The sequence below is a fragment of the Bos indicus genome, chromosome 25 (assembly GCF_029378745.1).
Source record: "Bos indicus isolate NIAB-ARS_2022 breed Sahiwal x Tharparkar chromosome 25, NIAB-ARS_B.indTharparkar_mat_pri_1.0, whole genome shotgun sequence".
NCBI lineage: Eukaryota > Metazoa > Chordata > Mammalia > Artiodactyla > Bovidae > Bos > Bos indicus.
In genome coordinates, this window is record NC_091784.1 from 28,002,887 (window position 1) to 28,028,730 (window position 25,844).

The following is a 25,844-nucleotide window of genomic DNA, read 5'->3' on the forward strand; positions in this document are numbered from 1 at the left end:
GGACTCTTAAGAATCTTCTCCAACACTACAGTCCAAAAGCATTAATTCTTCAGTGCTCAGCTTTCTTTATAGTTCAACTTTCACATCCACACATGACTACTGGAAAAACCATAGCTTTGACTAGATGGACCTTTGTTGGCAAAGTACTGTGTTAATATGTGTTACATAGACTTGGACTGTGAAGAAAGCTGAGCGCCGAAGAATTGATGCTTTTAAACTGTGGTGTTGGAGAAGACTCCTGAGAGTCCCTTGGACTGCAAGGAGATCCAATCAGTCCATTCTAAAGGAGATCAGTCCTGGGTGTTCTTTGGAAGGAATGATGCTAAAGCTGAAACTCCAGTACTTTGGCCACCTCATGCAAAGAGTTGACTCATTGGAAAAGACTCTGATGCTGGGAGGGATTGGGGGCAGGAGGAGAAGGGGATGACAGATGATGAGATGGCTGGATGGCATCACTGACTCGATGGACATGAGTTTGAGTGAACTCCGGCAGTTAGTGATAGACAGGGAGGCCTGGTGTGCTGCAATTCATGGGGTCACAAAGAGTCGGACACGAATGAACTGAACTGAACTGAGTATGTTGACAGAAACCTAAAAAGTGTGTGAGAATGGGTTTTAAGGGTGTTAAGCAATGAGGGTAGATTATAACTCTAGCTAGAGCCACATTTATTTATGGGTATATTTACTAAAGATCCCAGATTTAATGTGCTAAGAAGTTGGCACTAAGAAATCACTTGGTTAGCTAACTGAATTTTGGACCTAATAGCAGTCTGTACTTAATGAGGTCAAAATGCTACAGTGTTCCTGGTATCACATAGAAGAGAGAATCTAAAGGTAAAGGCTTAGTGTGATAGATTAGATTTATCATGTGCAATCTGTCAAGTGTATTCAGTGAGAGGACCCAGAAGACAATTTCTTTGCTAAAACATTGAAGGGAGCACCTCCATGCTTATAGAGGATATCACTATTTGAGGAGGGGCTCCCTAATATCAGTGGGTATGATGGGATCTGGGCTTTCCTGGTGGCTCAGACCATAAAGAATCTGCCAGCAATACAGAAAACCTGGGTTCAATCCCTGAGTCAGAAAGATCCCTTGCAGAAGGGAATGGCTACCCACTCCAGTATTCTTGCCTGGAGAATTCCACAGATAGAGGAGCCTGTTGGGCTACAGTCCATGGGGTTGCAAAGAGTCAGACATGATTGAGCAACTAATACACACATGAGGGGATCCAGACAAGGTAGACACAGCGGTTGTAAAGGGCAGCAGGGACCACCAGGCAATCTGATTTCTTGGCTAGCAGAGGTCTTTAGCAACAGTACTTGATCATAGTTCCTAGGAATGAAATAGATAGGAAACCTACTCCACTACTGTTGGGTTTGTTTCCTTTCTGATCTTCTAGTTATTTTATCCATTGTCAAAAGTATTGACGTCTTCAACAATTATTACTGAGTTGTCTATTTCTTCCCTCAGTTTTGTCAGTTTTTGTTTCAGGTATTTTGGGGCTCTGTTTTTAGGCACCTATATATTTATAATGTCTTCTAGATAGGTCAACCTTTTTATTATCATAAAATATCTTTTGTCTCTAGTAACAAGATTTGTTTTGAATTCTGTTTTGTCTAGTAATTCCATAGCCACTCCACATCTCTTATAGTTACTCTTGTATATCTTTTTCTTTTTAGTTTCAACCTATTTATGTCATTGATTATAAAGATATCATATAGTTGGATCATGTTGGGTTTTTTAAATTGATTTTTAAAAATCTGCCAAATCTCTATCTTTTGACTGCAGTGTTTATTTACACTTAATGTAATTGCTAACAGATAGGATTTACATCTGTCATTTTGCTACTTGTTATCTATATGCCTTTCACTTTTTGTTCTTGTTTTTCCACTACTGCTTTATTTTTGTGTTAAATATTTTCTAGTATTCCATTTTAATTCCCTTGTTTCTTTCAGTCTATTCTTTTGAGTTACTTTTTCAGTGGTTTCCTTGGGGATCACAATTAACATGTCTACTTAAAGCAATCTAGTTCATGTTAATGCCAACTTAATTTCACTAGTATGTAAAAAGTTGCTCCTATATAGCTCCCTTCTCTCATGCCTACTTTGTGCTATTATTGCCAAACAGATTACATCTTTATTTATTGTAAGCCCATAAACCTCACTTTACAATTATTGCATTTTGCAGTTGTCTTTAAAACATATAAAATTATAAACAAAATGTATTTATACTGTCTTTTTCATGTACTTACATAGTTTCCTTTACTGATATTCTTTATTTTCTCATGTGGATTTGAGTTACTGTCTAGTCCTTCCATTTCAGCCTAAAGGATTGCCTCTCTATTTCTTGTAGGGTAACTCTGCTAGGAACAAATTCTCTCCATTTTTGTTGATCTGGGAATGCCTTAATTTCACCTTTTTTTTTTTTTTTTTGAAGGATTGTTTTGCTGGGTATAGATTTCTTGGTTGACAGCTTTAGTCTTTCAGCACTTTGCATATGTTATCTCACTGTTTTCTGGCCTCCATAGTTTCTGATAGGAAGTTAGCTGTTAATCTTATGGAAGATTCCTTGTATATTATGATTTGCTTTTTCTCTTGCTGCTTTTAGTACTCTGTCTTTTGACAGTTTGATTATGATGTGTTTAGATGTGAGTCTCTTTCACGTAGGATAAACCTACTTTGAGCTTTGTGGCTGTGTAGATTAATTTTTTAAAAAATCAAATTTGGGAAAATTATTTCTTCAAATACTCTTTCTAAGTCCTCATCTCTCCTTCTAGGACTCTCATTATGTGTATATTAGTACACCTGATATCCCACAGGTCTCTGGGGACACTTCTTTTTTTTTCTTTCTTTCTGTTCCTCAGACTGAGGAACCTCAATTGACCTGCCTTCAATTGTGTTGATTCTTCTGCCAACTCAAATCTGCTACAGAGCCCTGTTAACTGAATCTTTCATTTCAGTTGTATTTTTGTATTGTTAAGCTCCAGAACGTCTATTTCTATTTGATATGTATGTATGTGTCTCATAATTATTTTGTTGTTGTTGTAAATGACATCTCTTTTTTTGGCTGCACTGTGTGGCTTGTGGGATTTTAACTCTTCAACCAGGGATTGAACCCAGGCCCTCAGCAGTGAAAGCATGGAGTCCTAACCACTGGATTGTCAGAGAATTCCCAACAGTGACATCTTAAATATTATAATGTGGCAACTCCAAAAGTCAGACTCTCCCCCTCCTCAGGCTTTGTTGTTGTTCTTGCTGCTCTTTATGAACTTTCCTAGGTTAATTCTGTAAAGACTGTATTCTTTGTGCATGGCCACTAAAGTCTGTGCTCAATTAACTTGCTTAGTGGTCAGCTAATGATTGGACAACTAATGCCTTCAACTAGTAAATCTAGTCTTTTCTGAGGGACTGTGTATATGTGTGCAACACTGCTTTAACTTCCACTTCTTGCTTGCACAGAGCATTAAGGTCAGCTAGAGGTAAGTTTGGGGTCTTCTCAGGTCTTTTCTACATGTGCTTGTGGCCTTCTAGGGATACCCAGGAATTGTCAGAGCTTTTCAAAGCCCTCTATGAATATTTCATTCCCTAGTTTTTCCTTTTGAACTTTTTTGGTTCAGCTTCTTTTTTAAAAAGTTTTTATTTTTTATTATATTGGCTGTGCCACACAGTTTGCAAGATCTTAGTTCCCACAACCAGGGATTGAACCCATGTCTCCTGCACTGCTATGGAAAGCTGGGTTCAGATGCTAACTCCTGGGCCTATCGGGGATTTGAGAGGAGAGTGGGGTGTCATGGCATCTGCTCAGAAGGGACTTTACTTATAAGAAACTGCGGATGCAGCTACCATGTGAATTAGGGGAACACCTCTCTAGTATAAGGTCTTGAATTCCTTAACTGGAATTTCTCCCACCATGGAATTAAGACTCTCCCTGGCACCAAAACACACACACCATACCTCTAGTTATCCAGGCAACACCTCTTGGATTCTTGTGTGCCCTTGAGAGAGGAAGAAAATCCCAACATTGCCTCAGATGGAATTTCTGCTTAAAGTCACAAATTACAGTGTGTGTTTTTTTTAATAATTGATTATTTGTTTGAAGGGGCTTCCCAGCTGGTGCAGTGGTAAAGAATCTGCCTGCCAATGCAGGAGATACAAGAGATGTGGGTTCACTCCCTGGGTTGGGAAGATCCCCTGAAGTAAGAATGGCAACCCACTGCAGTATTCTTGCCTGGAAAATCCCACTGACAAAGGAACCTGGCGGGCTACCATCCATGCAGCCCCAAAGAGTTAGACACGACTGAGTACACACGTACTTTGAAGGTGTACCCAAAACAACTTAACCAGCCTGGTCCCCACATGTTTTGGTCTAGTGGCTAGGGTCCTCGCTCAAGTCTGCTAGTCCATTTCTCACCCCCAGTTTTACTTTCAAACTTGGTTAAAAGGTGGTTGTTGGAAATTAGACCTTGGGTTAAATCTAGGTTCTGTCACTAGCTATGTGACCTTGGACAAGCTACCATAGTTAACTGTGCTATACCTGTTTCTTCATCAGTAAAATGATGCACTTCTTCTGAGAAATTGTTAGGAGAGTGAAATGGAATAATAGGGTGGTTTTCCAACCACATCCTGGAAAGCCTCAAATCAGACAATCTAGTGTTTTCCAAACTTCATTCACATCCCATCTTCCCAACCTTCAGACATTCATATACCATTTCTACTATTTGCTTAATCTTGTCATTTAAATATAACTTTCAAAATGAAAACACATTTATTCAAGAAGGACATTACCACAAACAGGAACTTACCCTAAGGTGGTAAAAAATAAATACAACAATGTCAAAATGATTGTATCTAATTCTCACTGGCTATGGTTTTAGGCCAAAGTCTGAGCTCAAGGCCTGGACTTTAAGATAGGGGATTATCCCAGTCATAAAAGGCCTTATATGGCTGTATATGAAATGTCCAGAATAGGCAAATCTATATAGACAGAACACACAATAGATTAGCGATAGTCTAGGGCTGGAGGAGAATGGGATGATTGCTAATGGGTACGGTTTGAGGGTGATGAAAAATGTTCTAAAGCTGACTGTGGTGAGAACTGAACAACTCTGAACATACTTAAAAGAACCACTGATTTGTCTATTTTAAGTGGGCAGATTGTATGGTATATGCTGTGGGACTTCCCTGGCAGTCCAGTGGCTAAGACTCCACACTCCCAATGCAGGGGGCTGGGGTTTGATCCCTAGTCAGGGAACTAGATCCCACATGCCACAACTAAAGGTCCTGCATGTGGCAACAAAAACCTAAGATCCCACGTGCCACAGTTAAGACCTGGGGCAGCCAAATAAGTAAATATATATATGTGTGTGTGTGTGTGTGTGTGTCTGTGTGTGTGTGTACTTTTTTTTTAAAGAGAGAAAGCTGCTAAATTTTATTTATTTTTTCTCCTTGAGGTAAAGGATGCAAAGATACGTGAACCAGGACCACTATTATAACTCACAATTACTTAACTCGGACAGATCTGTGAGTACCACCCCCCATCATCTCCCTGTGGCAAGCTTTTGCCCCTTTATGAAAAGATTCTAGTTGTAAGCACTCAATATTAGTTAATATTTCCCCAAACAGATCTGCCATTCAAGTCGAAAAAACTTGGTTTATATCCTCCCTACTCCGCCACCGTCGTGCATCATGATTGTGGAGAAAATCGCCCTGAACCTCACTTTTCTTACTTGTAAAATAAGAACATGCTCCCGAAGTTGTAGTAAGGAGGGGAAATATGCTGGACTGAGGATGATGGGGATATAGTAGTTTCCCTGGGGGTAAGTAATTAGAAAAAAACCAACGGTGATCGGCTAGTCCCGGGATCCTCATGCCGGCATTACAGCCATGGAGACTAAAGGCCCAGAGTGCCTCACATGCTGCCCCCAGGAGAAGATGCTGGTCAGGAACTCGGAGTAAGGGGACGCGTCGGCACGGCTTGGCCTCCGTGACCCTGATCTGCCGCAGCTCAGACAGAGAACCGGTCACACACACCTCCGCTAGATCCTCGCGACCCAGGGAGAAACCGCGCCCAGAGCGCCGGCGCCGGAAGTCCGCCCGCGGCCTCTCTAGGATGCCGGGCTCTGCGCTCTGTGCCCTTAACCCTTGCGACGCCGCGGCGCGCTTTCCTGGCTGTCGGCCGTTTGGAAGGCGTGCTGCCTTCCTTTGTTTCCAGGAAGCTTCACCAAAGGCAGTGAGGGGAGCACCGCCTGTGGATCCAATTCTACAGACAAGGCGACTGAAGTCACTCGGCAGCGGAACCAGACCCCCGGTGTCCCATTTAAGGCTATCTTCATTGATTCCAACCGCCTCGCTCCAGTTCCCTCACCATATCTTAAGATAGATACAGTAAAATCTCAGCTGAGGTTATTGTCGATACAACGGACTTTTACTTTCTTTTCTTTGGCACTGCATTTCCTAAATTTCCTAGAGTGCTTGCAATCCTACCAGTGATTTTAAAACTTAAAGGTTCGAAATATTATTCACTTTACAAAAATTTGGTTTCTATATAGGTTCTCAGGGTACATGATCTGCTCTTGGTTCACTCTGCTCCTGGTATATATATAGTAAGTCCCCTACATACCAACCAGTTCCTTAGGAGAGCTCATTCATAACTCCAGTTTGTTCCTAAGTCCAACAAAGTTAGCCTAGGAACCCAACTAATGCAATCAGCTACAGTAGTACTGTACTGTAACAGGTTTTTTTATCCTTTTCACACACATAATACATAAAAAACAAATACAAAAATAAACAAAACATTTTTAATCTTAGAGTACAGTACCTTGAAAAGTACAGTACAGCAGCTGGCATCCAGGGGCTGGCATCCAGTGAACAGGCAGGAAGAGTTACTGATTGGGGAGAGGATGTGAGAGATGGTGGAACTGAAGGATCGTCAGCAATAGGAGACGGAGAGCAAGCTGCAATTTCACTCATGCCTGACGTTGATGGCACAGGTTCTGGTTCCTTGCTGGATTCAGTTCTATCTACCCTCTTGAAAAAAAAAACAATCCAGTGATGGATTGGGTAGCAGCTCTTTCTCTCATCATTAGATGACCCAGTAGTGCTGGATAGCATCCTGAACAACATTCACGTACCATTCTACGTTCAGGTCCTATGCCTCAAAAACTAAAACTGCCTCCTCAAATAAAATCATCTTGTCATTTCCAGCATGGTGAATCGCTTCAGTTCTTCTGTTATTTCTTCTTCCTCTTGTCTCTCTTCATCCTTCCTCTGAGCCTCTAATTCCATCAGGTCTTCATTAGTACAGTACAGTACAATAATTTCTCCAAGGGTTTCAGGAAGTTCCCAGGCAGCTACCATATCTGCACTCGTGGCCTCACCACTTTTCCGTTGTGAAGGTTGACTGTAGCCTTGAACTACAGCTGGCATTAAAGACGCACCCTCTGATTCTTTGCCCTGTTTCTCCTTCAAGCCTTCATAAAGGCTTTTTAGCTTTCTCTTGAATCAGCATTAAGCTGAGCAGGATTCGACACTGATGCTGATCCTGCATCCACACTCTGAGAAGTTTCTCCATCTCCTCCATCAATTTTCCATGCTTCTTCGACATTATTGTTGACATCATCGGCACAGCAGACTTCACTTCACACGTTCCATGATCTTGTCCTTGTTCTTTAGAATCCTGCTGATGGTTGAATGACTCATGTTTTAATCTTTTCACTTCGCTCCACTCTCAATTATTTTCACTTTTGTTTCCATCGTTATCACTTGGTGCTTCTTAGCAGCTACACTGCTGCTGCTTGTACACTTGCTTCTGGGTATCCTGGGCTTGGAATAAAGATACTGTTCTACTGTACTCTGTATAGTACTGTACAGTAAAATACCCAAAAGCACAACCACTGGTAGAAGATGCGCGTGACAGTGTACACCAGACACGTGAACTAACTTACGTGACTGGACATATGAACACGTTTGCATTGTGGAAAGTTCGCAACTTGAAGGTTCTCATGTAGGGGACTTACTGTATACGGAAAAGATAATATTGGCTCCATGTTTCAGATGAGACAACTAAGGTCTAAATAGGGAAATGACTTGCCCAAGATCACACAGTACCCATCACCTGAATCCAGAATACCTCCATTCCTCTGCTGTATCCTGAACCCTTCACATCACCACAGCTGCATCCCAGAGCTGACTGGCGCAACAGAGGAGGGGACAGGCAGAAAAGTCATTGCCAACAGACAAATACAAGAGAACAGAGTAAGTTATGGTGCTCTGCCCTTGCACTTGCCCTGTGCAGGGAGCTGGGGGTCACCAACCAGTTACAGCCCTGCCTTCAACTGACTTGGAGAGTCTACCCGTTGCTGAGTATGCCAATTCCAGATATGCATTCTGAAACTGGGCAAACAATCACAGGATGGGTTTGGGACCCTCTGAGCCCACTGTGAGAAGGACCTGAGCTAAAACTCAATGGATCATTTGATCTCAGTAAAGTTATGGGTCTCCAAGAGAACAGAGTTGAATGCTATAGTAGAAATGTAACAGGAAAAGGAGTAGGATTTGCCAATGGAGAAAGGGAGATGGTCTTTCGTTCACTGATCACTAACAAACACCTACTACTTACCAATCACTACAGAAGGCCCTGCAACAGAAATGAACAACGTGGCCTTACTTTAGCACAGGAAGTGAGATGTCAAGTGAAAGAGGAAGTATGGTGATTAACCCAGAACCTGACCTACTCTGAGGATCAAAGAACCTCCCTGAAGGAGGTGAGTGCTAAGCCAAGGCCTGAAAGACAGGTAGGCATTGGCCAGGAAGAAAGAGAAGAGGAGGAAGAGAAGGGTTTCTCTAGCAGAGGGAAGAGCAAGGGCTAAGATGAGAACTAGTTTGGTCAGCTTCTGTGTGTTCATGGGTCAGATGGTAGAGAGTTCAGGCAGAGGGGTAAGAGAGGTGAGTGAGTGAAAGTCGCTCAGTTGTGTCCAACTCTTTGGGACCCCATGGACTATAGAGTCCATGGAGTTCTCCAGGCCAGAATACTGGAGTGGGTAGCTGTTCCTTCTCCAGGGGATCTTCCCAACCCAGGGATCAAACCCAGGTCTTCCACATTGCAGGTGGATTCTTTACCAGCTGAGCCACCAGGGAAGCCCAAGCGAGAGCAGGGCCATATTGAGCAGGGCCTGGTCTGCCACAATAAGGAGTTTGATGGGAGAACTGCATGGGCAAAGGTAGGTGGGAAAGAGCACCACGAGGCCCACGTGGCAGGTCAGGAATGAGGTAAGCGCCCTGGAAGAAGAAACGAAGAGGCTGAAGAGGTGAGCAAGGACCAGGCCGGAGAGTTCAAACTGGCCTGCTGGCCATGCAAGTGAGCACGAACAAGCAGAGCGAGGCATGGAGGGGTGATGGGGACTGGAGGGACTGAAGAGCACATGCTCTGCCTCCATGGGCAGCCAGCCCTCTGCTCCCCTGGGTGATGACCATCCTTGTTAGCAGACTCTAAGTCTCGGAGCATCTGCTTTGTCAAAGGAGGCCGGAAGTCCAGATTTTTATATGAAATCACTTGATTTTAAGTGCTGGCAACACGTTCAATACCATGTAAGTCAAGGGAAGTCCTAGCCACAGGCCACTGGTTCCCAAACTTTGCAGGATATCAGCATCACCTGTGGAGCTGATGCCCAAGTCGTGCCCTATACCACTGAAAATGTCTGGGGCTAGAAGCTAGGCATCAAAAGTTCCCAGGTGGTTCCAACAACCACTGCTGTAGGCTGAGGATATCCTTTGGGTTGCCAGACAAAGCCCAGGGGAGCCAAGTGGAGTTTTAGAGCTAGGGAGCAGCAGAACGGTTTGGAGTATAAGGAAAATCAGCCCTTAGAAGGAAGGACGTGTAGTGTGTAGTGAGGAAGGGCCTGGGCCTCAAGGGGCAGTGGTGGGATCCTGCTAGGGTAACCAACCATCCCAGGTTGCCAAGGACTGAGGGATTCCTGGGAATGGCACTTGAAGGGCTAACACAGCGGAAAGTCCTGGGCAAACCAGAATGCTTGGTCACCCTAGATTCTACCTCTGATATAGTTCTGTCTGGGGACTGATGCCCCCAGATATTCTAGAAAGGGCCCTGAGAAAAGGCTATCCATCTCTCTGTGATGCCCTTATCCAGGGTTCTGAGTGCCAGCCTTGACATACTTGTACAGGGAGCTAGAAACAGCGAGAGGACTTGGAACCATCTGCTCTCTTTGACCGGCAGAGCACTCCCGGTCAAAGCCAAGTGTACAGCCTATAACCCAGCAACAGGAAGGAACAAACCACTGATCCAAGCAACAGTGTGGACAACTCTCAAAGACATTATGCTGAATGAAAGAAAACAGACACCAAGGAGTGCCTACTATAAAATTTCATGCATGTGAAGTTCAAGAACAGGTTAACCTAATCAAAAACAAAGTTAGAACGGTGCTGCCTCTAGGGAGTTGGGGACAAGGAAGAGCCAACAGGACACATTCCAGGGGGAGGCCGTGATGTCGTTGATAAGAGCTTGAATTATGCAGATTATATATTTGTTGAAACGCTGAAGCGCAGTTAACACCTGTGCATTTTGCTATATGGATAGTTTGCCTCAAAGGAAAAGAAAAACCTGGACTCTAGTCAACACTGGACTTTAATTGACATATATGCCGAAGTGTTGAGAGGGAAGTATACCATTTTGTGCAGCTTATTTTGAAATGTATAAAGAAAATAAGAAAGATGGATGGATGGGTGGATAAGGATACGTGGTACAGCAAAGATAGTAAAATGTTAGAGCACCTAGGTGGTAGGTGTTATCAGTGTTACCTGTACAAGCCTTCCAATTTTGCTGTAAACTTTAAAACTCTATGTAATAAAATATTGAGGAAAAAAAATCCTCTAAATCTGATCATGTTACTGCTCTGCTCACACCCCTTCAATGGTTTTTCATCTCAGCAACAGTGAAAGCCAGGTCCTCACAATGGCCTCCAAGAAGGATGACCTTACACTCTAGTTATCTCAAGTTGCATCTGTTACCTGGGTATAACTGTTAATATTGGGTTGGCCAAAAAATTCATTTGGGTAAGATTCATAATCCGTAACATTATGGAAAAACTCAAACGTATTGGCAAACTCAATACATCTCCTTTTATCCTATTATAAGTTTGAATGACACGTTATGTGACTGACTTGCCTCTGTGGCCCTACCTGACCCGACCTCACTTCCCACCCCTCTCTCCTCCCATCCCTCCACTCCAGAGGCACTGATCTCATTTCCAGCCATGTGCCCTCTCAGGGCCTTTGCACTGGCTATTCCCTCTTTCTGGAATGGTCTTCACCCAGGTAACCACAAAGCTCTCCCCTTTACTTCTTTCAAACTTTTAATCAAATATCTCCTCTATAAGGCCTCCCCTGAATTTCCGATTTCACAATTGCAGTCTCCTCTTTCCCCACCTCCCTTACTCTATTTTTTCTAAAGTACTTATAATTTTCTACATAAGATCTAACTTACTGAAGATAAGTTCCATGAAAGCAAAGATTTATTTTCCATTAAGTCTATGCTGTATCCCCAGAGCCTAGAATAGTGCCAGGCAAACAGTAAGCGCACAATAAATATATGTTGCTATAATTAGCAGCTGAGTAGACAATGGATGGGTGATGGGCAAAAGCAAAGCAGAGAAACTCACTGAGAAGCACCCTCAAAACACTGGGACCCCAAAGAAAGGGCCAGAAGGTGGGAAGATTATTTAGAACAGGGACTTCATAAGACAGAGTGCCTCATCGAATGTTGACTCTGACTTCTGGGTGCTCCTACCTTAGCCAACTCCTGGGACTGTGGGCCATTTCTGGGGAACCCCAGGGGGGCATGCTGGGAACGAGTTGGGAGGAGGATGAGGCTGAGGACCTGCGGGGCATCCCAGGGGAGATGCCTTGAAGGCACGTGGCCCTGATCTGGAGGTGGGAGCACGACTTGAAGGTAGAGACTTGGGAACCTTAATTCAAGCAGAGTCTTCATGAAGAAAAGAGCTAGGTCAGGAAATGTTCATGAGGGATATTTTAGGGGTTAGGAAAAGGAGAGAATGACATAGAGGAAAAGAATGGTGGGGCACTGGAGGCGAGGGCCCAAGAGCCAAGGGTGAAGAATTTCCAAAAAGAGAGTGTGGACGTGGGGAGGGGGCAGGGAGGGCATGGCAAGGGGATGATCAGGGGTATGCCTATGGAAGAGGTGGCTTTTAAAGTTACAGAGTAGTTACAGAGTAGACTACAGAAAGGGTGCAGGCAGGCTTGGGCCAAGGGACAGATGCCCAGAGCCTGAGGCCTTGGGCCAGGAGAGGGATAGGAATGGGGGAGACTCAAACTTTAGCCTTTCAAGGCTACTTGGAAATAACTTCTTTCCCAGTCTCACTGGCAAGTGAGTCTCTGCCCTCTACCCCTACTGCTGAACATCCTCATCTATAACATGGGCTAACAAAAGCCATTTATTGAGCACTTACTATGGACCAAGCCGAGAACTCTCTCTCCATATATCCCTTCATTTAATCCTCACAATCATCTCACCAGGCTGATATTACTATTATCTCCACTGTACAGATAAAACAACTGAGGCACAGAGAGGTTACATCACTTGCTCAAGGTCACAGACAGAATGAATGGAAATGCTGAGATTCAAACCCAATTCTGAGCCTTAATACTGTACTAATCCATACAAAGCACTTTACAGAGCACTCTGGTTACCCCATGGGGTGATACATGAGATGACCCACACATCCCCAAAACGGTTGAGATTATTACCACATGCATGGCCCTCCAAAGATGTCCATGCCCTCTCTCTGGAACCTGTGACGATGTTACTTTACATGGCAAATAAGATTCTGCTGATGTGATTACATTAAGAATCTTGAGATGGTAAGATTATCCTAGATTATCCCGTAGGACCAGAGTCTTTAATAGAGGGAGGCAGGAGAGTCAGAGAAGAAAAGGTGACAATGGAAGCAGAGAGAGAAAGGGAGTTTGGAGGATGCTACTCTTGCTGATGGATTTGAAGATGCAGCAGGGGCCACAAGACTTGCAGTGGATTGCAGAAGCCAGAAAAGGCAAGCACACACGTTCTCCCCTATAGGCCCTGGAAGGAATGAGCCCCTGCTGACACTTTTATTTTAACCCACTGAGAGTAATTTTGGAAATCTGTCCTCCAGAATGCTAAGGTAATAAATCTGTGTTGTTTTAAGCCACTAAAATTGTGATAATTTGTTAGGCGACAACAAAAAATGAATATACCACATCACTGCACACGTGGCTCCCCTGGCCAGCCCGGCTCAAATAGTATTACTACTGCAGCTGCTATCAGGAAATACCCCTAAATTTTTAAAAAAGTTTCAATGTGGTCTTCTCTGAACCTCAGTCTCTTCCTTTGTTAAAAACAGGACTCTGACTCTGACTCTCTGGCAGGCATAGAGTGAAGGTTTTTTATGTTATTTGAAGGTTCCCACAAACCATTGCAGCAGATGAGGCCTAGCTATTGTCCCCATTGCTCAGATGAACAAACTACAGCTCAGAGAGGGAAAGGAGCCCAGCATAGAGCCATAGGGCTAGTGAGTAACAGAGCCTGGACTTCTGACTTCAGATATACCATGCTGAGGTGCATGGCTCAGAGCCCAGCTCACGTGCCACCTCCTCAGAGAAGCCTTCCTGGAAAGCCTCAGCTCATTCATTCATTCATCAAATAGTTACTATGATTGTTCTATGCCGAGTGTGCTGTTAGGCATGGCTGGGACCAAGTTCTGCTCTCAGCGGCCCACAGCCTAGTGGATGAGACAGATGTACAAACCCACCGTCCCCCAGCACCCTGATCAATACTGAGACAAAGGGAGAGAAACACACGGGGTGGTGGTGTGGGGGCCCAAACGGTGGGAGAAACTAAGCCTGCAGTCAGGGAAGGCTTCCTGGAAGAGGTGGCCATTGAGATGAGGACAAGGAAGATTCCACTAGGAATGTGGGCAGGGGTCCACCGGAGGAATGGCTGACCAGAGGCAGGGAGGCACCAGACTGTAGCTTCCTCAGGGCAGGGAACAGGTTGGGTCATCGCAGGCCCCAAAATCCCGCGGGGCCTCCATGTTCCTGTGTGTGAATGGGACTCACACTCCTAGCAGCCCAGAGCTTTGGTAATTGCTGGGCCCGGGCAGGGCTGAGCAGGAAGAAAAGGGGTCCTGGGGATTCCCAAGAGCAGGACAGCCAAAGGCAGGGTCAAAGGTAAGGGGGACAAGACAGAGTGGAGAGAGGGTAGGGGAGGCAGGGTCCTGGCTCGAACCCCCTTCCATGTCTGACTCAGGGTGTAGCTATAGGTAGATCCTCTTAGAGCCTCAGTGACCCCCTCTGAGAATTGGAGCATGAGACAAAACTGTCTCCAAAGACCCTCCCCAGCCCTGACGGGGAAACGACATGACACAAAATTACAAAAGGGTCTTTATTTGTAAAAAGCCAAAGGGGCCCCCGGGGCGACAGGACAGGCAGGCCGGCTTCTCAGGGGTCAGGGGCATTTGGGTAGATGCGCTTGAGTGGGGGGGCGCCCTCCGAGTCCTCGGGATCACCCTGGGCTGCCTCGGGGACAGATGGCACGGGCTCAAAGACGGGGTAAGCTTCAGGGGCCTGGAGAGGAAGGGTGGACAGGCGTGAGCTCCACCCCAACCCAAGAGTGCAGGCTCCTAGCCCTGCCTTCTCCAAAGCCTCCACTCCACTCCCTTCCCGGACTCGGGAGTCTAGCCCAGGGCCGGGGCCCCAGGATGCAAAGTGTGTGTATGCTAAGTCGCTTCAGTTGTGTCCGACTCTGTGCAACCCTATGGACTATAGCCCACCAGGCTCCTCTGTCCATGGGGTTCTCCAGGCAGGAATACTGGAGTGGGTTGCCATGCCCTCCTCCAAGGGATCTTCCCGACTCAGGGATCGAACCCAGATCTCTTATGTCTCCTGCACTGGCAGGTGGGTTCCTTACCGCTAGCGCCACCTGGGAAGCAGAATAAGTAAGGCGCCGGAAACAACTACACTGTTTTGGGGGAAAGAAGTTGATAATTCTGGAAAACGTATTACACGGTAGTCCTTGCAGGAAAAGTCAGAAGTTTGTGGGAGACTTTTTAAAGCTGTTATATCCTTAGGATTAAAAAAAAAACTTGAAGGTGCACCATGATCTTTTCAGGTTTTTAATGGTCTCAAGTTAGCCCCCATCCAGCCTGGAGGATTTTGTTTCTAAAACACCCTTTTCTTTTCAGTCCCAAGAACCCAGCCTTTAGCTGTATCCAAGGCCTACATTTCCCACCTTGACCTCAAGAGTGCAGCCCTCAAGCTTTTAGCGACCCCACAGCTCCCCACTCCCTCCAAGACCTGGGAGTCCAGGTGGCCACTCTCACCTCAGCCTCCAACAATTCTGGAACAGGCTCCTCCTTGGTCAACATAGGGGGTTCATCCGTGCTGCCCGCAGGTATGCCCCCAGGGTCTGAAACATGAAATAAACAGACGTTCCCTGAGCCACTGCAGAGACCAGGTGGGAAACCCATGAGTCACATAAGCCTGTGGGCTATGGGAGCACTGAGTGGGGAGCCAGATCCCTGGCTGCAACCCAGAAAGAAAACACAGGAAGGACATGTAGGTGGGATCTTGACAGGTGAGTAGATTTGATCAGGTAGACAAATGCAGAGCTGGAGTACATTTCAGGTAGAGGCAACAGAAGCTTGGCAAGCACCGATCTGGGTGTTGGACTCCGTGCGTGTGTGCATGGGTGCTAAGTCACTTCACTCGTGTCTGACTTAGTGCGACCCTATGGGCTGTAGCCTACCAGGTTCCTCTGTCCACGGGATTCTCCAGGCAAGAATACTGGAGTGGGCTGCCATGCCCCCATCCAGGGGATCTTCCTGACTCAGGGATCAAACCCATGTCTCTTTATGTCTCCTGCACTGGCAGGTGGGTTCTTTACCACTGAGCCATCTGGGAAGCCTGGGGTTGGACTACTTGGGTTAAAATTCTGACCTTGGGCAAGTAACTTTATTTCTCTAAGCCTGTTTTCCTGTCTGTAAAATGGGGATGATTATAGTAATGACTGGGCTCCCTGATGGCTTAGCGGGTAAAGAATCTGCTTGTAAAGCAGGAGGCACAGGAGATGCCGGTTCAATTCCTGGGTGGGGAAGATCCCCTGGAGGAGGACATGGCCACCCATTCCAGTATTCTTGCCTAGAGAATCCCCATGGACAGAGGAGTCTGGTGGGCTAAAGTCTAAAGGGTCGCAAAGAGTTAGATACGACTGAGTGACTACACCACATGCATAGTAATTACCACACAAGACTGTTGTAAGGATTAAATGAGACAGGAAAAGCCATTAGCACAGGGCCTGGCACAGAGTAAGTGCTCGATAAATGTGAATTATTGTTTTTATATTAGTACAGGTACAAAAGTGTGTGGTATTATCTAGACATGGAACATAGGCCCAAATCAGGGTGTTCTTGGATGGGAACAATGAGGTCAGCAGGGGACAGTTCATGAAGGGCCCAGAGTGCCAGGTTGAGGAGTCAAAGGTCATAGGGAGTCACTGAAGGCTTTGCAGCAGGAAAAGAACCTTGTCAAACTTGTGCTCACTGGGGGTACGACTGGAGGAGGGGAGATCCCGGAGGCTGGAGCCAGGTGTGGGTGGGAGAGATGACAGAGCTGGGGAGGCAGGGGAAGGCAAACACACGGGGGAAGTGAATCTGACCAGACAGGGTACTGACTCTAGGGGAGGACACATGAGGAGGACTCATGCCCAAGATCCTAGCTCATTGGCTATGTGTGCTTAGGTAACTTACTTAAACTCTCTGAGTTTTGGTTTCTCGTCTATAAATAGAGACCATAACCCTCATAGGGTTGTAGTGAAGATTAAATGAGATAAAACATGGAAAGTGCTTAGCTCAGTAAATATTAGCAGTTATATTACCACTTATTATTAATCACTCTTATGATTATCACAATTATTTTATCGTGCATGCATGTTCAGTCGTGTCCAACTCTTGGGGATCCCATGGACTGTAGCCCACCGGTTTGTCCAGGAGATTATCCTGGCAAGGATACTGGAGTGGGTTGTCATTTCCTTCTCCAGGGGATCTTCCCAACCCAGGAATTGAACCAGGGTCTCCTGCATTGGAGGCGGAGTCTTCACCAGCTGAGCTACCAGGGCTGCTGTTGTTCAGTCACCCAGTCATGTCTGACTCTTTGAGACCCGATGGACTGAGCCACCAGGGAAGGCCCAGCAAATACTTATTGAGCACCTACTATGTGTTCCATGGTGTTCTGAGGATAACACCAGTGAACAAGGTCAACGTGGGCCCAACAGTCAGGAAGCTGACATGAGGTGGGAAAGAAAGCTATTTAACTAGTACAAAGCTAAATCTACATGAAAGTCTCAGACAGTGATAAGTTATCCACAGAAGCTAAGAAGCCAGAGAAGGAGAGACTGTCCCTAGAGGAAGGGCGGTGACTTTCCACAGAACTCAGGGAAGCATCTTAGGAGGAAGGGCTGGCAGAGGGGCAAGCTGGTGGCTCCCACTTTGGAGGGGGGAGGAGAGAGGGCTCAGAAGAGAGGGCTCCTGCGAGGCACCTGGTCCTACCTCTCTCCTGGCCCAGCTGTGGGGGCTGAGCATCCTCTGGGACCCCTTCCGGTGGTCCAGCAGGTGACACAGGGCGGCTGGGCTGGGGGGTGCCCCCAGGGCTGGGCTCCGTGCCCTTCTGCAGAGAGCCTTCTGAATGGAAACTCTGGTTACTGTTCTCATCTGTGGGGGAAAAAAGCCGAAAGGGTTGGGCTTGAGGCCCCAGTCCCCTCCCTTAATGCCCACAGCCCCCACATCCCAGCATCCCTACCTACCATTGAGATCCAGCAGGATGAGAGGACCGCCCCCTCGGGGACTGGCGCCCCTGCCCCTCCGCTCCCGGCCTCGGGATCTCTCTGCCCCTCCACCTGCCCTCCGGCGCTCCTGGGGGTTAGAGGGCTAAGGGTCAGAGGCAGCTTTCTGGTTAGCACTTGCCAAGCCCCCACTGTGCAAATAAAGAAACTGAGGCAGAGAGAAGCGGAAGGCCCTGCATGAGGTGACAGGTTGTGCACGCTGGGTTAGTTCTTGAACCGGGGAGGTGGGGGCAGCGGGGGACCGAGGTCTGGTCGGGGGGGAGGGGAAGAGGAGGAGTTGCTATTAATTGTTAACATCTGTCTGTGCTCCTGCATTTGAGCTGTGAGTGGAGACTGGAGGTGGAGGCCAGGGTTGGGAGGGGCTTGCCCGACGTTACACAGAAGAAGGGCCTGGGACGGGGGTGGGGGGAGGGGGGGGACTTGCTCACCTCCTCCTGGGGGTCCACCACTGGCACCCACTTGAAGATACGAAGGGAAGTGTCGCCCACAGTCACCCAGCGCTTCTCCCTGTGGGACAGTGTGGGGATTGGGTCAGAGAGGCCTGAGGGGAGGGCCACCCCGGGAGCGGGACACATCTGGGGATACCCCGAGATATGGGGGTGATGCCCTGATGGAAGGGGCACTTTTGCTAAGAGGACATAGTTGGAGAAACCCTGCAAACCCGAGGGCACAGATTGGCGGGGGGCGAGGGGGGGTTGCTTCTAGAGAGAGTGTGACTTGGGGTCGCGGCTCTGCAGACCCCTGGGGTATACACACGGAGAGCTCGGACTCTGAGGCCGGCTGGGGACCTTAGCAATGAAGATCCCCGGGCACACTCGCGGGAGGAGTGTCAAAGCTTCAGGGGGCGGGGCATAAACGGGGGCTCCAGCTTCGGGAGGGCAGGACTGGGGAACACGCTTTGTAGACCCCAGGGTGTAGCCAGAAGGAAGATAGAGCCCCGCAGCTCCGGCGCGCAGCTGGGAGGCACACCTAACAGCTGGGGGCCACAGCTGGCGAAGCGGGGGTAGACTTATATGGGGGAGGAGTGGCCCCCCGGGTCCCGTCCCTGGCCCCGGGGCAGCGCTCACCATCTCCGGACCTTCTCGATGGTCGCCATCACCTTCTTGATGTCATCCTTGGCCCGGCTCCGGGTCTCGGCCCGCACGGTCCGGCCGGCCATGCTGGCGGGGCTGGGGCCCAGGCCGAGCCCGCGGCTGGGCCGCCTCCCGTCCGGCGGGCTCAGGCTCGGCGCCAGGCCGGGGCGCCGCTCTCTCAGCCCGTCGTCCCTCCGGGAGTTGGTCGCGCCCTCCCTCGCTCCCCCAACGCCTCCGCGAGTCCCCGCCCCGCTTCCTGCCGCCGCGCCCCGCCCCGGCCCGTCCCCGGAGCGGCCGGGCGGCGCGGGCGGCCAGAGCCCAGGCCTGGAAGTCGGCCGGCCCCGCCCCAACCGGGCCCGCCCCCTCGGGGCACCCGGACGCGCAGCGCCCCCTGCCTGCCGCCGAGAGGCAGCTTGGGGGCAGCTGGGCGACTGGACGCGCGCGGCGGGGCTGCGGCCGTGCGTTCAAGCCACGTGGGCGCCAGGGGGCGCGAGAGGGTCAATGTCCCGTGAGAGACCGCTGCGCGTGGGGACGTCCCTGGGACGCTGTGTGTGTGTGTCTCCCTCGCCAGACTATCAGGTTCTAAACTGTTCTACTACCCCTTCATCCATTCATTCAACAGTCTGAATGCCAATTACGTGCCTGACACTGCATATAACTGATTCTTCACCACCAGAACGGCTAAAATGAAAACGATGAAACCTACCGAGTGGAGGCGAGGAAGTAGGGCAACTAGATCCCTCTTGTTTTGGGGGGAGTGTAAATTGGTAGAAATACTACTTGGAAAAGCTGGCGGTTTTTCAGCGAAACTATGATCCAACAGTTCCACTCCCAGGTCGTTAACAGCCAACAGAAATGCGTGGGTATGAGTACCAAGGGGCCTGTCCTGGAATGTTCATATCTCCGTAATAGCCTCAGACTGGAAACAACCCATCGACAGGGAAGTGGAAAATGAATTGGAGCCTGTTTACACCATGGAGGACCAAGCAAGAAGGCTGAGGTCCTGCTACCCCCAACAACGGAGACAAGTCTCATGAAAGGAGTAGGATACAGAAGTACACCATTGTATGATTTCATTTACATGAAGTTCAGAACCGACAACATCAATAAATGGTGTGAGAAATCAGGCAGGCGGTCACCCATGGGACTGGGAGGGGCTAAGAGGAGGGTTCTGGGAACGGGTCATGCTCTGTTTCTTAATCTGGTGCTGATTCCCAGGGCATGATTACTCTTGGAAAATTCGTTGAGCTGTACGCTTATGATGGTGTGCACTTTTCCCTACTTGAATGGAAAGTTTCTTAAAACGGAGTGTGTCTTGGTTGATTTTGTTTGAAGCTGTGTTTATTAGCAGACATGCTAAATTTGTGTGGCTATGTGTGTGTATTTCAAGGGTGTGGCTACTGTGTCTGTGTGTTTTCCAGTGACTACGTTCAAAGGGATTAAGGTATAGGAAGGTGGTTATGTCAACATTTCTGGAGCCAAACTGCTGCGGTAAAATTCTACCTCTGCTTGTCCAGTGACCTTGGACAAGTCACATCTCTATTTCCTCAACTACAACATGGGAATGAGTTAATATGTGTATAACTCTTAGAACAATGGCTTGCACACAGTAAATACCCAATAACAGTCTCTGTTAATAAGTATGATGGCCGCACCTGCTGTGCCCTCTGCCAGTTCATCCCTTTCTTCCTTTATTCTGGCAATTGTCTCATGGCAATATACTCCCACACTCACAGGTCTCCTTCCCAATTTCTTCATTCACAAACCCTACATGCTGTTGTCTATGGTCACCCTATCAGACTGTGAGCTCCTTAGGGGCCCAGAGACCAAGAATGGATCATCATTTCTGGATGCCAGAGCCCAGGACGGAATGGGTTCTTGGGAACCATGTGTGGGGATAAGTAAATGCATAAAGACCCTACAGCATTTTTCTGCATCAGGTTAGTGGGTTGACCTTTGGATATGACTCCCTGTACCTGTCTTTTTAAGTTTGTTTCTGTTTGAGAACCCTTCAGCAGATGCGGGTGTGTCAGAAGTTCTCTTACTGGGTCTGGTCAGGTGCAATGAGTGGTCCCCTAGTAGGTGTGACTGTGAAAGCAAGGGCAGAAGGCATCTGAAGCAGGCCAGGAGTGCATGTACTGGCAGGTGTGGTCTAAGGCTGAGGGCCCCCACCTTGGCCTCTCAAGCACCCGGCTCTCCCCTCCCCCAGACAAGAGGAAGGGCCAGCACATTCCTGTCCTGCCCAGCTGCGCCCTCTCCTACCCTCTCCCTCCCCTCCCCCATCCAACAAGCTTTCTCCGAAAAGCAGCCGGGGCCGCAGATCGGAGCCTGAGACTTCTCCTCCCATCGGACCTCAGGGCTGCCTCCAAGGCCCGGACACCCCAAGCCTGAGGTCCCTATCCACCCTTCAGACAACCTGCTGCCCTCCTCAGGTCCCCTTCGCGACTAGGCCGAGTGAGCAGAGAGGTGAGCTAAGGGCCAAGGAATCCGGCCTGGGAAAGCGGGGGTGGGGTAGGGGGGGGTGTGGGGGGGGGGTAGATTGTTGGGGTCTGAGCCCTGATTGGCTACGCCTGGGCCACGCCCCTACCCTTTTCCCCCTTCTTCCCCCCTCGTAAGGGGGGCGTGGAGGGAACCAGGATCAGCCAGGGGCCAGCATGAGCCGGAGGGAGGGCAGTCTGGGTAAGGGGCTGAAGGGTCGGATGCCGAGCGCCCGCGGGGAGCAGGGGTCAGAAGGGCTGGAAGCTGGGGTCCGGGTCACCGCCACCCCTAAGTCGGGGAAGGGAGCGGCCTGAGCGGGGGAGAACAGGGCAGCGGTGTCAGGTAACGAGCGGGTGAGTTGTGGGTGAGCTGTGGGAAGGGACAAGGGCCAGAGTTTAGAGGAGGCTTGGGGCTGTGCCTTCAGAGACTTGAGCTCAGGAGATAGATCACCGGTTCGAGTACACCCTGGGGGAGGACTGGGGTCGTGGCTGGACCAGGACGCCGGGATCCTGAGTATCGGAAAAGAATCAGAACTGGGAGCCAGAGAGAGGGGTAAAGTTAGGGGAGGAAGTCTTTAGGCCACAGGGGTCGGTGAGTGACAACAAGAGACGAAAGTTGAGGCTGTTAAGGATAGGGACCCGCGGGGCAAACTCTGGCGGGGGGGCGGGGCGGAAGTTGCCGGGCCAGGACTACATTCCCCAGTATGCCCTGGGCATGCGCGCTAGGCATCTTGGGAAATGTAGTCTTTCTCCAGGAGCGCCAACCTCTAACTTGTGAAGGTTAAGGCGCGTTACTGATTCACTGATGGGGCATAGTGCCCTGCCCACGGTCTTGCACTGTAGGGCCGTCTGGGAAGGAATTGGACGTCAGTCTCCTAATCTGTAAAATGAGCTTAAAGGCTCGTTTCAAGTTGAAGTTCTGTGCTTTGATGATGCTGAATTCCACCAACAATCACTGAGGTACAGAGACATGTGAGCCCTGTCCTCCAAGGGCTCCCAGGCTGAGGCAGATTCTCCTAGATAAAGGAGCCAGTAAAAGAACCACCTTGGAAGTATGAACTAATGGCCCTTAGTAGAAAGAAGAAGTTAATTTAAAGCAATGTATATGGAAGCTACACTGATGAAGTTGTATGTGAATTTGGCTTTAATAGGATTTCAACAATGGTTTGGGGACAGGGAATGCATTTCAGGTGGAACAACCGTTTGGCAAATGTCTGGTGCCCTATTCTCCCTCAGTTGGAATGGGACAGAGCCTGCCTGGCTTAAAAATTGGAGAATTCAGAGTGGAGCCTCTGGGTTCAGGAAGAGCGAGCCTGGAAGAAGTGGTCAAGAAGCAAGGGGTTGGGGTGCTCTCATTCCTCCCCTGCTTTTCCCACCAGAGGACCCCCAGGCTGACTCCTCAGCCTCACCCCTTCCCCACTTGGAGGCCAAGATCCAACAGACACACAGCCTTGCCCGCCTCCTCACCAAATATGCTGAGCAGCTTCTCCAGGAATATGTGAGTGGGATTGTGGGGTGCGGGTATCAGGGGCCTGGGAAATGGGGAAGTATAGATTAAGGGGTCCTTGACCATTCATTTTCTCAACCTCTCTTCACAACTGCAGAAATTGGGGCTCCCAAGAGGGGTCAGTAACTGGCCATTGGTCATCATCCAGCAAATTGGAGGAGGACTTTCTCTGTGCCTCAAATGCCCCTCCATAGAGGGTCCCTCCTTGGTGCTTTAAGACAGAGGCAACCTGAGACAGTGAAGGGAAGTTTGGCTTGGGAGTCAGAAACCTAGGTTCTAGGCTCTGTGTAATCTTGTGATATCACCTCTGTAAGCCTGGATCTCCCCAGGTGTCAAAGGAGGCAGTTGAATAAGAGGAACTATGAACTCTTCTATCTGTGTTATATAGACGGCCCATTTCAATCTAGAGCAGGGGAATGCCATCCCAAGAGGGCACTTTTACAGAGGAGGGGGGTTTGTCAACATCTTTGGTTGACATTACTCTGGTGTAGTGGAGGGACGGAGAAGGCAATGGCACCCCACTCCGGTACTCTTGCCTGGAAAATCCCATGGATGGAGGAGCCTGGTAGGCTGCAGTCCATGGGGTCTCGAAGAGTCAGACACGACTGAGCGACTTCACTTTCACTTTTCACTTTCCTGCATTGGAGAAGGAAATGGCAACCCACTCCAGTGTTCTTGCCTGGAGAATCCCAGGGATGGGGGAGCCTGGTGGCTGCTGTCTATGGGGTCACACAGAGTCGGACACAACTGAAGTGACTTAGCAGCAGCAGCAGTGGAGGGAGCCTGTAGTTTTGAATCAGATAGACTACAAACCTTCCAACTGGTGACCTTGGGCAGTGATGATAACATTAGAAATAATAACTTAATAATTATGACAGCAATAGTAGGGTAATAAAACTAGGTTTGTAGTCCTACCAACCTTGGTTCAGCTTCCAGCTTCTGCCCCTTCCTAGATCTATGACCTGGGACAGGTCAGCCTGAGTATCCTCATTTATGAAATCATCACCATTGTCAATACATCCATTATTGGGAAGATTAGGAATAGTGTGTTTAAAGCAGGAGACACAGTGCCTGAACCAGAAGCAACATGTTAGCAAAGGATAAATGGTATTGTTATAGCATCTTTACAAATTACAGATCACCTTTATCTTTTCATTTGTTCATTCTCATGATAGTTACTCATGGAGTCCCTGGCTGTGTGTTAAGCAGGTGGAGAGGTGGGGGAACATGGGGAAGGGAGTCGAACGGCCTCGGCCCCTGCACTATCTTCTGTGATTCTCAAGAGGTCCCTGGTAGGAAGGAAGGACAGAGAACTGTCCCTCGTCTTATAGAAGAGACCACTGAGGCTCAGAGAAGGAAAGGGTTTTGCACCCGACTGCACAGCTAGTGAGTGGTGGTGAACAGGATTTGAACCTGGGTCTGTAAGATAGCATTAATAAAAGAGGTAGCATTTTTTTGTGCCCTTCCAATGGGTCAGGACCTGCCTTAAGCCTCTTAGCACGCATATAACTACCTTAAGAAGTGGATACGTTTAAATATCTATGGAGTAGATGAGAAAACAGAGGCCCCTGTGTAAAGTCCACGGTGGTTTTTGTTGTTTTGTATTCTCTCAAACACAGCCGTCCTGTTGGCAGTGTGTCACTTGTGAGACTGGGGACACTGAGGCCCCAGGAGAGCGGTGGAGGGCTGAGTTCCCAGCCGAGGGGCCGCCCTGACTGCCTCGTCTCCGCAGGTGCAGCACCAGGGAGACCCCTTCGGGCTGCCCGGCTTCTCGCCCCCGCGGCTGCCGGTGGCCGATCTGAGCGACCCGGCCCCGGGCCACGCTGGCCTGCCAGTGCCCGAGCGCCTGCGGCTGGACGCCGCGGCGCTGGCCGCGCTTCCGCCGCTGCTGGACGTCGTGCGCCGCCTCCAGGGCGAGCTGAACCCGCGCGCGCTGCGCCTGCTGCGGCGTTTGGAGGACGCGGCGCGCCAGGTCCGGGCTCTGGGCGCCGCGGTGGAGGCCGTGCTGGCCGCGCTGGGGGCCGAGAGCCGCGGGCCCCGGCCCGAACCCGCGGCCGCCGCAGTCGCCGCCTCCACTGCCTCAGCGGGCGTCTTCCCGGCCAAGGTGCTGGGGTTCCGTGTGTGCGGCCTCTACCTCGAGTGGGTGAGCCGCACTGAGGCCGACCTGGGCCAGCTGGCGCCCGGGGGCCAGGCCTGAGCGCCCGGCGCGCGGCCCAGCTCACGGCGCCCTCCCTGGCCATCTCCATCTCTCCCCATCTCTGTCAGCGTCTCTCTGTCCTCAGACCGTTTCCGTCTCTCTGTTTCCTTTGGACGCTTCTCCGTCTCGTTTTCTCTCTGGGTCCTTCTTGTCTCCCTCTAGGACTTACCTTATCTGTCATGTCCTTGCTTCCCCTGAGTTTCTCCACCGCTTGCATCTGCTTCTCTGAGCATCTCTTTGTCTTCCCGTCGTCTCCTGTTTCCTCTTGGCCCGCTGTAGCCTGTGCATATCTCCACCTCATCTCAAGGAAGGGCCACCTGTCACTCTGTTTGCCTCTGTCCTTCTCTCTGTCGTGTCCTGGCCAGGAACATGCCTGTTGGCCTTGTGGTGGAAGGGCTACTCCAGACAAATTTCAGCCACCTTCCCCCAGGGTCACTCCACCTGCTGCTCTCCCCGTCCCCCATCCCACCCCTTGTGGCCCTGCCTCCTCTCCCTTTGATGCCCTCCACCCTTTCCCCTCCCTCGGCCCTAATCCACACCTTCCCTTCTCCTCAAGTCAGGTTTATGGAGACAAAAAAAAAAAAAAACACCTCACCCCTTTGAAGAGTTTTATTTACGAGAATAAATTAATTTTTTGTAAATAAAATGTTTAAAAATAAAAAGAACATTGAATTTACTAGTATATACA

At 49.1% G+C, this 25,844-nt stretch overlaps 2 protein-coding genes across 5 annotated transcripts in view; one reads left to right on the forward strand and one right to left on the reverse strand.

Annotated features, from left to right (window-relative positions):
- The window catches only part of BCL7C (BAF chromatin remodeling complex subunit BCL7C), a 38,509-nt gene extending 19,207 nt beyond the window's left edge, over nt 1-19,302 (reverse strand). Inside the window, exons 1-6 of one of the 3 annotated variants that reach the window (XM_070779930.1) lie at nt 18,970-19,279; nt 18,331-18,409; nt 17,864-17,972; nt 17,610-17,771; nt 15,387-15,472; nt 14,436-14,631 (exon numbers count right to left, since the gene is read on the reverse strand). In XM_070779930.1, the coding sequence (XP_070636031.1) occupies nt 14,506-14,631; nt 15,387-15,472; nt 17,610-17,771; nt 17,864-17,972; nt 18,331-18,409; nt 18,970-19,061 (654 nt within the window). In that variant the 5' untranslated portion in view covers nt 19,062-19,279 and the 3' untranslated portion in view covers nt 14,436-14,505. Of the gene's footprint in view, nt 1-14,435; nt 14,632-15,386; nt 15,473-17,609; nt 17,772-17,863; nt 17,973-18,330; nt 18,410-18,969 lie in introns of those variants that run through there. The other 2 variants (XM_070779929.1, XM_070779931.1) reach the window with 2 other exon arrangements.
- A 2,249-nt stretch (nt 19,303-21,551) lies between these two features.
- On the forward strand, nt 21,552-25,832 carry CTF1 (cardiotrophin 1). Of its 2 annotated transcripts, XM_019988182.2 has the most exons (3): nt 21,552-21,654; nt 22,832-22,950; nt 24,692-25,832. In XM_019988182.2, the coding sequence occupies exons 1-3, from the start codon at nt 21,630-21,632 to the stop codon at nt 25,154-25,156; spliced, it is 609 nt and encodes a 202-aa protein (XP_019843741.2). In that variant the 5' UTR covers nt 21,552-21,629; the 3' UTR covers nt 25,157-25,832. The 2 variants fall into 2 exon arrangements, with proteins under 2 accessions (XP_019843741.2, XP_070636029.1); XM_070779928.1 differs by lacking the exon at nt 21,552-21,654 and having other exon boundaries at nt 21,815-22,950.
- The last annotated feature ends 12 nt before the right edge of the window (nt 25,833-25,844 follow it).

Coding starts and splice junctions, on each gene's coding strand:
- CTF1 (XM_070779928.1), top strand. CDS start 22,552: ATGTATATGGAAGCTACACTGATGAAGTTGTATGTGAATTTGGCTTTA. Junction 22,951..24,691: donor AGCAGCTTCTCCAGGAATAT/GTGAGTGGGATT, acceptor TCGTCTCCGCAG/GTGCAGCACCAGGGAGACCC.